We start from the raw sequence: 13208 nt of genomic DNA, 5'->3' as shown, positions 1-13208 counted from the left end.
CACTGTCCCCCAGAACTGGGAATGGAACACAGGGCTCCCCATTCCCAACTTGCTATAAACCCTGGTTCAGGCTCCCCTCCTAGAGTTGGGACTAGAACCTGACTCCTGCTCTAACCACTAGATCCCACTCCCCTCCCAGAGCTGGGGATAGAACCCAGGCGTCCTGCCCCCTGTGCTCTAACCACTAGATCCCACTCCCCTCCCAGAGCTGGGGATAGAACCCAGGTGTCCTACCCCCTGTGCTCTAATCACTAGATCCCACTCCCCTCCTAGAGCTGGGGATAGAACCCAGGAGTCCTGACTCCCTCCCCGCCCTGCTACCTTTCTCCTCCAGCTGGATGATGGCCGTCCCTGGCCCAAAGCTGTTCCAGGCCGTGCAGTTGTAGCGTGTCTGGAAATCGGCCTCCATCACGTTGTTGATGGTCAGGGTGGAGAGGACCCCGCTGCCCGTGTTGGTTCTCTCCACCGTGTAGCGCTCCAGTGTGCCAGCTTCCAGGATGTTCTCCTTCCAGGCCCAGGCCTATCACCGGGTGTGGCGTGCAAAAGGGAGAAAGGCCTGGTCAGGGGCTGAGAGCTCCGGGGCTGAGAGCTCCTGCCCCATCACACCTCCGCTAAGCCCGGGAGAACCCTAGCATCGGGGCCAAATCCCAGCTGGGTATCTACAGCCCACCAGCCCCCCGCGGTTCCAGTAGGATACGATCGTCCCCTTCACTTCCTGTCCCAAACTGAATGGGTATGTGGGAGGATCACGGCAGGATTCCTCCATTCAGCCACCATCTGCGACTTGAGGACACAGGAGGGGGCACCAGGGCTGTGTCAACAGGTAGGTGGGTAGACAGATGGGTGTATACAGGGATAGCTAGATGGGATAGGGATAGACAGACAGACAGGGTGTGTATGGGGATAGATAGAAAGATAGACAGATGTGTACAGGGACAGACAGGTAGGTAGCCAGGTGTGTATGGGGATAGAAGACAGACAAATAGATGAGTGTGTATGGGGATAGACAGACAGAAGACAGGCAGGGAGATGGGTACGTGTGGGGATAGAAAGAAGACAGGCAGGTAGATAGGTGCATATGGGGATAGACAGACAGAAGACAGGTGGGTAGATAAGTGCGTATGGGGATAGATAGTCAAAAGACAGGCAGGTAGATGGGTACATATGGGGATAGAAAGAAGACAGGCAGGTAGATGGGTGCGTATGGGGATAGACAGACAGAAGACAGGCGGGTAGATGGGTGCATATGGGGATAGACAGATAGAAGACAGGCTGATGAGACAGGAGCAGAGACAAAGGGATGTGAAAGAATGGCAGAGACAGGGAGCGTGAGATTGACAGAGCGATGCAGACAGAGCAAACAGCGACATGTGAGCAATGTTAATGCTGCTGAACTCCAAGACAAATTCAGCTCAGGAAATAACACAATGCAGGCCCCTCCGGGTGGTTATTGCAGCCCCATTGCTCACCACAGGGCCAGGGTGTAATAAACATTTCATACCACAGGCCATTGTAACTCTCCCAGCACAAGCAGGACCAGAGCATGCCCTGGGCACACCGTACAGCCACGGTCACCTTAGGAGACGGCATTTAAGCCTTCCCCACCACTGTGTTTATTTTTCAATCGAGCTGCTTTAATGGGGCAGTAACGAGGCTGGGTTTTTTTAAAGAGACGCTGCCAGCCAGGGCCTCTCCTTTAGGCTACGCTGCAGTCGCACGACAAGTCAAGTCACGGTGTCCCCACAAGGGGGAGTGCTCGTGCTACACCAGAACAGGACCTCGCTTCAGGCTGCTGATTGCTAGTGGTTTTGCTCATCTGTGTAAACTGCAGTTTCTTTGTTTTCTGAATCACGTCATTCCTTCTCCCTCCATTCCAAAGCAGCCGCTCTGACCTGATCTGAGTAAAGCCATCACATCCCTTTCCCTCCCCGCAGGATCTGGCTGTAGGTTGGTCAATGACCCATCCCAAGGCAAAGCCAAGAGTGCCCATCTCACCCAACGATTGCTCTTGCAATTAACAGTTTACAGCCGAGGGGGAGAGGGAAGAGATGCAGTCAGCCTAAGAGTGCAACGAAACAATAAATGCAGCTGTGAAGGGAAAACGATTATTTGCTGGGAGCATACAGCAGGGATTGGGGTTCGGGGAACTGCACACCCTGACTCCAAATGTCCGACCCTGTCTGCTTCTTACTACCCCTCCGTTCCGGTCTAATTCAACCCTCCTTTTTCTCCCAGCCTCCCCTTCCTTCTCCAACACAGCCAACGCGGCTGTATCCAAGTGCAACTAGAACGGGTCTGAAAATTTTAGACAGAACAGAAACGCAGTTTGGGCAAAATCGAAATATTTCACGGGAACCTGTCGATTTCAACAGTGTTGACGAATCATTTCAATGTTCTCATTTCCATTGTCAAAAGGTTCCATTTCGAATTCATCGCTCCGATTCATTTTGGTTCAACTTGTAGTTTATAGTGAAATGTTAATGTTTATAGTATATTATATTTATGTACAGCATGACCCCAGTTTTAGGAACATCGACCTTATGAATGATCGCTTACAAGAACCATCTTTTGGCTACTGAATGTGACGGCAATCCATCAGCTAATGTTCAAACGACTGTAGAGGTTTGAAAAGTCTGAGAGATTTAGCAGCCACGAAGAAGAGCTGCAGTTTTCTCAAATAAAGGAAAATCCGGCATCCTTATCCCATCTGTTACCACTCATTATGTACACAATCACTGAACAATTAATAAATTAAAATATGCACCGTATCACCCTCAACTTTGAGATGTTCAATTTTATGAGCTTTTCGATGTTATGAATTCCTCAATCCCCCATTAGTTCACTAAACAGGAGCTCTACTGTATTGTATTTATTATTGTAGATAATATATGTTATATTTATTATTTTAATACAATATCCAAGTTGAAAAGAATCAACATTATTGGAACCAAATAGTTTTGCCTTAACAAAATGAAACATCTCAATGATTTTGGAGAGAAATTTGGGGGAATTTTTGTTCTGTGCCAAATTTCAAAATGTTGATTTTTTTGTTACAATTCAGAACAAAAATTAATTTGGGGAATTTCCAAATTTCCCAGGGAACAAAAATTCAATTTTCCAACCAGCACCCCCGTTATTGATGCCAACGCGACTCTCTGTCTCCCTCTCGTGGCTGGAGGGTATAGAGGTTTATGAGCCCACGGATGGGTCCCGCCTGGTCCAGAATCTCAACCCGCGGTGACTCATGCTGGTGAATCCAGAGACTTTGGCTTCAGATATACCCACGTGGATGTCACAGCATTAACTCCAAGGACAACGTGAGTGCCTTAAATTTAGGCGAGTCCATACTGGAGAGATTGACCATGCTAAACTGACCAGCCTGAAGGACTGTGGCTCATCTCACGTCCGCATGCAGCAGGCAGTTTGCATCTGTGCTAAGGGCCACTCCAGGCTGACCGTGCTTAGAGCCAAAGTGGACACAGATGAGCTGGAAAGGTTCCACTCGGCCCACTCACCACCATCCTTCACAAATCTCCCAGTATGCCTTCTTCCGGCAGCAGAGCCAGGGACCGTGGGATAGCTCCCTACTGCAGTCCCTAACCCTGGCAAGTATGGATTGGCGGAGCTGTTGGTGCATAAACTGGCTTCCTGTTCTCTGGCACAGGCAACAGGTACAGCTCCTCAGCCCGGGGGTGTTGAGAAGCACAGAGACCGTGGTGACGAGGTCCTGCTTAGGAAGGAAGCTGCTGCTGCCCTGGTGTATTAGCTAGAGGGTCCCCAGCCCAGACCGGGTTGCCCCCTGTCCCGCCCCCTGTGGAGAGCACCCTCCCCCCCCAGGAGAGTACTCACAATGCGATCGGGGGGTGGCGTGCTCCCGATGAAACACTCCACTTTCCCGCGGTCGCCACGCACCGCGTACTGAACAGCCTCACTCGAGATGATCGGGGGGCCTGTGGGGGGAGAGAAACAGCTGCTTAAAATGGGCACCGTAAGCCAGAGACTGCCTGGGGCAGAGCGGGCCCCCCATGGCTGTGGAGCATCCCACCAGGCTCATTAGTAAACGAGAATGGGGAGCTTCAGCAGGCCAGGGAGAGCATCCCTGGAGGGAGTAGGAGATGGGATGCCATGCTGCAGTGTTCTGAGAGATAAGGAGTCCCATGCACAGGGCACTGTGCCAAGGGTACCAAGCCAAGGGTATGAATATGGGGTACTGTGCCAGGGGTACCAGTCATGGGCAGGAATACTGGGGTACTGTGCCAGGGGTACAGTCATGGGCAGGAATACGGGGGTACTACGCCAGGGGTACCAATGGGTCTGAATACTGGGGTATGGTGCCCAGGATACCGAGTCATGGGCATGAACACTGGGGTAGTGTGCCAGGGGTACCAATTATGGGCATTAATGCTGGGGCATTGTGCTCAAGGTACCAAGTCATGGGTACGAATACTGGGGCATCATTCCCAGGGTACCTGTCATGGGCATGAATACTGGGGTACTGTCCCCGGGTACCAAGTTGTGGGTTTGAATACTGGGGTACTGTGCCCAGGGTACCAAGTTGGTCCAAATACTGGGGCATCATGCCCAGGGTACCAAGCTGAGGGTATGACAACCCGGGTACTGTGGGTATGAACACCGGGGTACAGCCTGCTCCCCAATGCCACGGGCAGAGGGCTCACCATTGACAAAGAGGGCGACCTCCCGCTCGCCCACGCCAATCCTGGGCACGATGGCTTTGCAGATGTACTGCCCAGCATCGGCCTGCGTCACCGACTTCAGGTAGAGCTGGTTGCTGTTGCTCAGCACCTGGGCACAAACACAGGGCGGAGCGTGAGAGGAGGGCGCGTGCGGCGGGGAACAGGCCGTGCCAGCCCCTGGGCCATGGGGCGCTGGGAGAGGAATTACCATGTTGGATTCTTTTTTGGTCCAGGTTAGGGTCAGCGGGGGGTTGCCGGCCCACACGCACGTCAGCGTCACATCCGAGCCGATGTCGGTGGTTGTGGGCTTGGGGTCCACCACGATCCGAGGGGCAACTGCAAGAGAGGAGACGTAAGCAGCCCTTGGTGTGCAGGTATGTTCCTGCTTCCCATGGGTGGGCGTGGCTGTGTGTCCTCGCTGCCATGGGTGTGTCCCAGTGTGCTCATGGCTCATGTGTGTGTGCGTGTCCCCACATGTCTGTGTGCTCGTGGCTTGTGTGTCCATGTGTCGCCATGTGTGTTCACCCCCATGCTTGTGGTTCATCCGTGTGTCCATCCCCGGGTGTGTGCTCATAGCTTATGTCTGTGTCCACATGGGTGTTTGTGCATGTGTGCTCCTGGCTCGTGGGTGTGTCCCCGTGTGTGTGTCCCCGTGTGTGCACGCGTGCATGTGCTCATGGCTTGTGTGTGTGTGTGTGTTCTCATGTGTGTGAGGGCGTGTGCTCATGGCTTGCTTGTGCATGTCCCCGCATGTGTCCCAGTGTGCTCAAGGTTCGTGTGTGAACATGTCCCGTGTGTCCCCGTGTGCTCATGGCTCCCACTAGCCTCCAGCCCCTGCCCACTCAGGCACAGCTTGAGGGGCTCAGGCAGTGGGTCGGTCTGTGCCCTTGGCACTAACAAGCCTGCGTTCGAGTCCCACCGCTGGCCGTGTTTTCTGCGTACTCAGGGCCGGGCTTGGCATTCAGGTGACATACCACTAGGCTGGCTGGTAACCGGGGAGCCAGCGAGCATCCCAGGCTCTGCCTGTGCCCAGCCGCCTCCCTGCAGAACCCCACTTTCCAGCCCCGACTCGTCTCCGCCCAGGCCGAGCAGAGGGGCGCATCGCCCCCCTGCAGCACTCACAGTGCACGTCCACCAGCGTGCTGACGTTAGTGCTTCCCACGTCATTGTGCACCTCGCACGAGACAGGCTCCGTGAAGAAGGAATAATCCACCTGCGCCTCGTACTTGCTGTCCTTGGCTTCTTCGATGATCACGCCACCTTTGGCCCACCTGGGGGGGGGGGGGAGGAGAGCAGACATGATAGGCTCCTCCCCCTGGGGGAAGGGGAGGGCAGACACATTGAGAGGCTCCTCCTCCGGGGGGGGAGGGAGGCCAGACACAGAGAGAGTCTCCTCCATCCAAGGAGGGAGGTGGCTCAGAGGGTTGATGATGGGCTACGGAGCTGTGTAACCCATCAGTGAATGGTTCGAATCCACTGGGGTGCGGGGAGGCATCAAGGGCCAAAGCTGATTGCTGTGATGCTAGCGGGAATCTGGATTCAGGAGCTGGTTGGCCCGAGGACTCCCCCTTAATTGTATCCCAGCTGGTTCCACCCGCGCCCCTCACCTGTAGCCTCTGATCTCCGGGTTGGCCGTGGCCACGCAGGTGAAGACGACCCGCTCGCCTTCTTGCACCATCTGGGGCTGGATGGAGAGGGTGACCGTAGGGGGATCTGCCAGGGAGAGACGGAGACAGCCATCACTGGCATGACGCACGGGAAGGAAACTGAGGCAGGGACAAAAAAGGCCCCCAGGGTGGAGCCTGGTGCAGGGAGCTGCTTGTTCTGCCAGCCCAGTGAGCAATGGGGCAGATTTTTCCTGGCTGGGGCGGGGGTCTTTAAATCAACGCTGAGGGGAGCTCCAGGAGAAGCTCAATGGAAAACCAAGGGGTGGACAGTTGGTGGATCAGCCTCCTCCAGTCAGTGCCACATGGCAGGGGAAACGCCGCGCCCCAGCTGCCTCTGGGGTCCCGTGAGAGTTGCGATTCCCCACAGCAGCCACTGGGGGTCAGTGCTGGGCTGCAGACACAGCGGGGAAATCCTGAGTGGCCAACGCTGCAGCCCCCCATGGCAGGCCAGCGCCATCCCCCCTCCCCGCTCCGCGGGTGGCCGGCAGAGACTTGCCCAAGGAGATCAGCAGCAGACCTGGAGACCCCCATCTCCTGAGTCCCAGTCCTGTGCTCCGTCCACTGGCCCCCCATGCCCTGGCCCCCGTGAGTTCCGCAGGCGCCGGGGAACCGAAGTATGGAGCCCAGGTGGCTGTTGGTGCCCTCTCAGGCAGGGTGGCCTCGCGCCCCAGTACCCCATTGGCCTGCAGCTGCCTAGCCACACTCGTGGGACCGAGTGCTGTCACAGCGTGCCGGGGGGCTGGGCAGGGGGCCTGACATGCAGAGCTGTCCGGGGCAGCCAGTGCAGAGCCTCCCAGCCCCACATCTCATGGTGATTCTAAACCTAGGACGATCGGACCTCCTCCAGCTGCCCCGGGGCCAGGTGTAGCTAGGCAGCGCCAGCGTGAGTGTCCCGCCCCACCCTATGCCATGGGGCTGCCCAGCTGGGACCGGCCGCCAGCGTGCGGAGACGGGGCATTCTGTCACCAAAAGGTAGATTGAGGTTCCAAAGTGTGGAAATTAGGGTGACACCAACACACATAACCCTTAGAACCTGGCACAGCAGTTATCATCTATCTATCTATCTATCTATCTATCTATCTATCTCCAGACACCCCCACTCTGTTTGTCCGTCTGCCGATCCATCCCCAGACACCCCCTCTATCCATCTACAGACATCCCTACTCTGTTTGTCTATCTGTCCATCCATCCCCAGACACCCACCCTGTCCATACATCCCCAGACACCCCCACCCTGTCTGTCCGTCTGTCCATTCATCCCAGACACCCCCCTCTATCCATCCATCCTCCATCCCCAGACACCCCATCTCTGTCCATCCATCCCCAGATACCCCATCCATCCATCCATCCATCCATCCATCCATCCATCCCGACACCCCCTCTCTATCTATCCATCTCCAGACACCCCCACTCTGTCTGTCCGCCTGTCCATCCATACCCAGACACCCCCTCTCTATCCATCCCTCTATCCCCAGACACCCCATCTCTGTCCATCTATCCCCAGATACCCCATCTGTCTATCCATCCATCCATCCCAGACACCCTATCTATCTATCTATCTATCTATCTATCTATCTATCTATCTATCTATCTATCTATCTATCTATCTATCCTCCTACACACCCCTCTATCTATGAACCAAGCACTGGATGTGATCAGTGCCCTGGGGTGGCTTCTTTCCCCAGTGCAGACACAGCCTCCTGTGGACTGCCCCCTGCCCCTCACCTGGTTGTCTACCCCAGTGGGTGTAAATGGCAGTGTTCTGCACCCACTGCATGCTGGCGTAACTGATGAGGGGCGGGGAGGTGGGGAACCAGGCCCCATTCCCACTGCTCCTGCACTTGCCGTCCAGCAGGGCCCTGGAGCCCAGCAGCGGGGCGGGGGCTGGACTCACGGTGTACGTTCAGCTTGATGGAGGTCTCCTTGCCGGCTGGGATGGCGTCGTTGGTGCTCCGGCAGACGAAGACCCGCCCAATGTCCGCGTCTGTGGGGTTGATGAGGAGCTGGCTGACCGTGGTTTCCCTCTTGCCATCTGCTAACACTTCCTGCCCACAGGGAAGAGGAGACGATCAAACTATAGGGCTGGCAGAAGGGGAGCTCTTGGTGCTATTCCTTCCTATTGCCCAGGTGGAGAAACTGAGAGGGCAAGGCACATGCACAAGACCACATAGTATGTCAGTGGCAGAGTCAGGCACAGTGTCCACAAGCCTAGACTCCCTTCCCCCTGCTCTGACCACCAGACTTAGGCTCCAGCCCAGGCCTGGGAGAAGAACCAGGAGCCCTAATTTCTATTTTGCTGCTCTAACCACTAGACCCCATTCCCAGCCAGAGCTGGGAAGAGAACCCAGGAGTCCTGACTTATAGTTCACTGCTCTAACCACTAGACAGCACTCCCTTCTACAGTTGGTGAAAGAACCCAGAAATCCTATGCCAAGTGCCCCTCAACTCTAACCACTAGATTCCACTCGTCTTCCAGATCTGAGAACAGAACCGAGGAATCCAGGCTCCTTGTCCCCACCCGCTCTAACCACTAGACCACACTCCTCTCTCAAGGCTGGGGAGAGGACCCAGGTGTCCTGCTGTAACCACTAGACTGTACTCCGTCACTGAAAAAACAACAACCCCAAACTCTCTGATGATGCCATTGCTGGGGAGAATCTCAGTGGGCAGGACTTCCCGGGGGGGTCGGAGCCAGGCCTGCAAGCGCTAACACTGCAGTGAATGGTTTCCAAATTCGCTTGAAATGGTGCTCCCCGACTGGCCTGTGATATGCCTATAAAATGCCCCACAAGTTCATCAGGATTAATGTTCTCGCGCCATAAACTGTGTGGAGATTAATGAGCGGGACTTTGGCTTTCAAGTGCTCTTGGAAAGTGCAACCCGCTCTGTCAGGGAAAAGGAAAACTAATCAAACCAATTAAAGAGGCAGTCGGAGGGGGAGGGGACGGCGTTTCCTTCCAGCAATTAACAAGGATCCGGTGACAGCCCTGGGGTGCGAGATGTCCACACGCACCCAGAGCAGGAGCAGTGGGAGGGATGAGATGCCAGCAGGACTTCCGCCTCCGGGGTGGAAAGGGAGCCGAGCCTCCATGGCCCATTCCAGCCTCAGGCCATGTGCTAACGAGGGCCAACTGCTAATGAGGGCTGACGGGGACGGGCGGTCATTGTTCGCTCCCCTGGGCTGGACTGAGACCTCTCTAACTCGTTACATGAATGCAGGAGAAAAGGGGCCCAGGATTCTGAGTGGCGCAGGCGGGTTACAGGGCTGTGCCCTGGCGGGGCTGCTCTCCTGTGTCCTTCCTGCAGGGATTTCAAACGGAGCCAGCCACCCCGCTCCGCCTCCCCAGGGGAGGAGGGATCCACCTGCCTTCTCTCCCCACCCTCGGCATCTTCTAGCTCGTGGGGAACGGCAAAGGCCAGGCGGGCCGGGCTCTGTACCGTGCTGGTGCTGGCGTCGGCGTCGTCCTGCGGCAGCCCGTCCCGGAACCAGACGATGGTGGCGGCAGGCTTGGCGCTGCGAGCCCGGCACGTCAGGTTGTACGGGGTGCCAGCCCGCAGCAGGATCTCGGGGGCACCGTCGATCACCGGGTCTTCAGGGGGAACTGGCAGCAGCGGACAGAGAGGCAGGTGAGTGCCGGGTTGGCTCAGATCCGGCACGCGGCTGGGGCTTCGGTGCACCCCGGCTCTGGCTGACCCCTCAGCCCCTGCTGCCCACAATATAGTCCCAGCCCCGCTACACACACCACGGCCCCCAGAGTAGCGGGCATGGCGAGGCAACAGGGTGAGAAATCACGGACCAGACGAAGTGGGGGAAGAAACTCACCAAGCACCATCAGGAACATGGGGAACACAGGGGTCAGCGTGCAGGGAACACAGGGGTCAACATGCTGTGGCAGAGCATTGAGCCCCTGGGTGCAGTCTACACCAATCATGCCATATCTGAACGAAGCCATGGTCCATCCACCCCAGCATCTCCCCCTCCTGCTGCCCCAGACCAGACCATTGAGCCATCCACCCCAACATCCCACTTAATGCTGCCCCAGACCAGACCATTGGTCCATCCAGTCCAGCATCAGCACTAGACCAACCATTAGTCCATCAGCCCAGTACTCTGACTTCAGCCCTGGTCAACAACTGATGCTTCTGAACGCTCCCATAATGCACCTGGCTGACTGGGCAGATAACGCTGGGGGAGGGATTCATTCAACCCCTGTTACGGTGACCAGCTCACACCCTCCATCCCGAGCTCCGACCATCCTTTTAATATAACCTGAAAACCTGCACAAACTGGCCTCAATCGATCTGGCCCCATTCGAGAAAGCTTCAACTTGGGCATTTGACCCCAGGAAATGAACCACTCTCCATTCAGATGGGGCAGTGGGGGGTCACACCCCGATATTAAGGCGGGGGGGGAAAAGAGAACTGCCAATTCCATGGGTATTTTCAAGATTTAAAACATTTTTCCATGCTCAAATTGGGATCAAAGGTAAAATCTCGAAATTTTTTGTGAACTGAAAAAATAAATTGTTTTGGGTCAATCACAATGCCTCATATTTCATTTCAGTTTCAACCCTTTGCTTCTTTTTTCCTTAGTACAAATGAAGGGACATTTTGAACCAGAAAGTCGCGCTGAACTGAGATATCAAAACTTTGCCTTTGAAAAATGAGGACGATTTCTAAACTGCTTTTCAAGTAGGGACATTTGTTAAAACCAAACCTTCCCCGCCAGCCATTTCAGTCTTGCTGAAGCCAGCAAAAAAACGTTTTGCCGAAAAATCCCTGACCAGCACTAGCCCCTGTTTTCGGCCCTCTCTGACAGACACAGAGACACGACAGGAAGCCCAGCCAGAGATGCTATCTAAAGGTGGTTACATCCACTATTCTGTTAGATGAAATATGCAGAGAGATCTGTGTTTTAATGAGAGCTTTATGTAATCTGCTCAGGAGCTCTGTCTTGGACCTGCAGCTCTTACATCGGGGAAAGGGGCTTTAAAAAAAGCCCTACTGAGTTGTACTCCAAGTGAACGGAGGTTTTTGGTGGCTCTTTCAACCACCGCACGTCTTAATGAATCCAGGCCGTATGACACTGAAAAATTGATGATGCTCTAATAAAGAGAAACTGATTAGCAGCATGAAAAAAGACACAGGCCTGCTTGCGGGCTCTTTATAAGTGACGTCGGGCTTTGACAGCTGATTGTCAACTGGGAAGCTGAGCTGGGGAAGTTGCTTTTCTTTGTTCAAAGACACTTTGTTATTGATTTCTAAAGCCCCATTACTGATTTATTAGGGCTTCATTTAAAAATAAAAATAAAAGAAGAAGCAGGTCTTGTTTGGAGTTAAGAACAAAACCTTAAGAGAAGGAAACTGGGCCACCAAGAAAAGATCTTTGCTCCCAATCTTCCGCCGTTACCCACGAAGCAGGCAGGATTGCGGGTGGGGTGGGTGCGAGCCGTCAGTCACGACAGTGACAGCTTATGGCTTTCTTCTCTGTTCGCCTGCAGATGCCATCCCCGGAGTGCGCTATAAAAGTTCCGGGACCTGTGGCGGGCAGGGCGGGGGGTTGGCATACTGGCTGGAAAGACAATGCATTTGTTTGCAGGTAGGATGGGATTTTTCTGACACGCCCGCAGAGAGGGAGCCTAGATGGATGTGTTGGAAAGGCCCCGTTGGTTTCAAATTGCCCCGGGAGGGTTCTCTGCAGTTATGCAAATGCATAATGGGGGTCTAGAGGAGGGAGCGCAGAGCCTGCCGGGGAGGAAGGGAAGAGCGGAAAAGGATGGAACAAGCTTGCGCAGTTTCTGCTTCTGCTCCTCGCATAGACCCAGGGCATCCCTGTCCCCAGCCAACTTGCTCGGGACCCTGGTTTGAGACCCTGGCCCCTGGCTCCTGTGCTCTTGCTTACAGGCTGCTTTTGCCCTGGCGGTGATGGCGCCAATCTGGACAGTCATCCTGTCACCTAGCCCTGCCCCAGGTAGGGGGCACAATCAGAGCCTTAGCGGGTTTATCTCAAGTTCCATCTGCCTCCTTAGAGCTGGCAGAGAGGAGATTCCCTGGCAGCATTGCTGAAGGGCCGGGGTCACTTGTTGTCTCTCCAGAACCCCAGTGTATCCAACCCCAGCCCCCCGTGCCACTGACTGTACAGGTGTCCAACCCATAGGGCTTCAGAGCCCTCCCATGGGGCGGGCAAGGGGAGGGAGGATCCCTTCCTAATGGCCCCCACCGCCAGCACCTGCTGATCTCAGCCCGTGTCCCATTCTCCCAGCCTGCCCCAGCCATGGGCCCCAAGCATGCCCCCACCACTGTCAGTTCTGCCCGGCCCCCTCTGCGCAGCATCCCTGCTTGGCCCCTCTTGGAGCTGGGCTCCGGTGGTGCTGAAAGCTGGCTGCTAGCCAGATGCCCCACTGGCGAAGTGCCCCAGCTGCAGAGGAGAGATGGGGTGGGCTGGGCTGACTCTAATGCAGGCTGCTGGACACCAGCAAACCCTACGATTCCCTCTGGCTCTCCACCTCCCTGCACGACCTGGCCTCACCCCCGCGCGGTCCCCCAAAACCCTCATCTGCATTAACAGAGTCATGGAAGGGAGCACTGCCATCTCCTGCAGCCCCCTGCGCATGGAGCTAGGAAGTTGCATGTCTGGGGTAGCGGGCAAATCTCCAAACAGCCCCGAATCCTTCAGACCCTGCCCAAACCATCCCTCCCCCTCTCTTAACCCCTCCACCCCTTTAAGACACCATCACATGAGCCTTTCTAACTGTTCCCGGGCCCAGCCCACCCGCCCCAGAACCCAAGTGACCGGGAGGAAATCTGCGGTTTCAGCTGCACATTCAGTAATCCAGCAGCATCCCCCT

At 55.5% G+C, this 13208-nt stretch overlaps 1 protein-coding gene across 1 annotated transcript in view; it reads right to left on the bottom strand.

The window, feature by feature from the left end:
• Positions 1-13208, bottom strand: part of KIRREL1 (kirre like nephrin family adhesion molecule 1) — an 84138-nt gene that overhangs the window by 6302 nt on the left and 64628 nt on the right. Inside the window, exons 4-11 of the mRNA XM_038383326.2 lie at positions 9799-9962; positions 8255-8405; positions 6302-6407; positions 5817-5965; positions 4903-5030; positions 4677-4803; positions 3850-3950; positions 322-520 (exon numbers count right to left, since the gene is read on the bottom strand). Coding sequence (XP_038239254.1) covers positions 322-520; positions 3850-3950; positions 4677-4803; positions 4903-5030; positions 5817-5965; positions 6302-6407; positions 8255-8405; positions 9799-9962 — 1125 coding nt within the window. The remainder of the gene's footprint in view (positions 1-321; positions 521-3849; positions 3951-4676; positions 4804-4902; positions 5031-5816; positions 5966-6301; positions 6408-8254; positions 8406-9798; positions 9963-13208) is intronic.

This window comes from Dermochelys coriacea, chromosome 24, assembly GCF_009764565.3.
Source record: "Dermochelys coriacea isolate rDerCor1 chromosome 24, rDerCor1.pri.v4, whole genome shotgun sequence".
In the NCBI taxonomy this organism is placed as follows: Eukaryota; Metazoa; Chordata; order Testudines; family Dermochelyidae; genus Dermochelys; species Dermochelys coriacea.
This window is presented reverse-complemented; position numbering and strand designations above follow the sequence as displayed.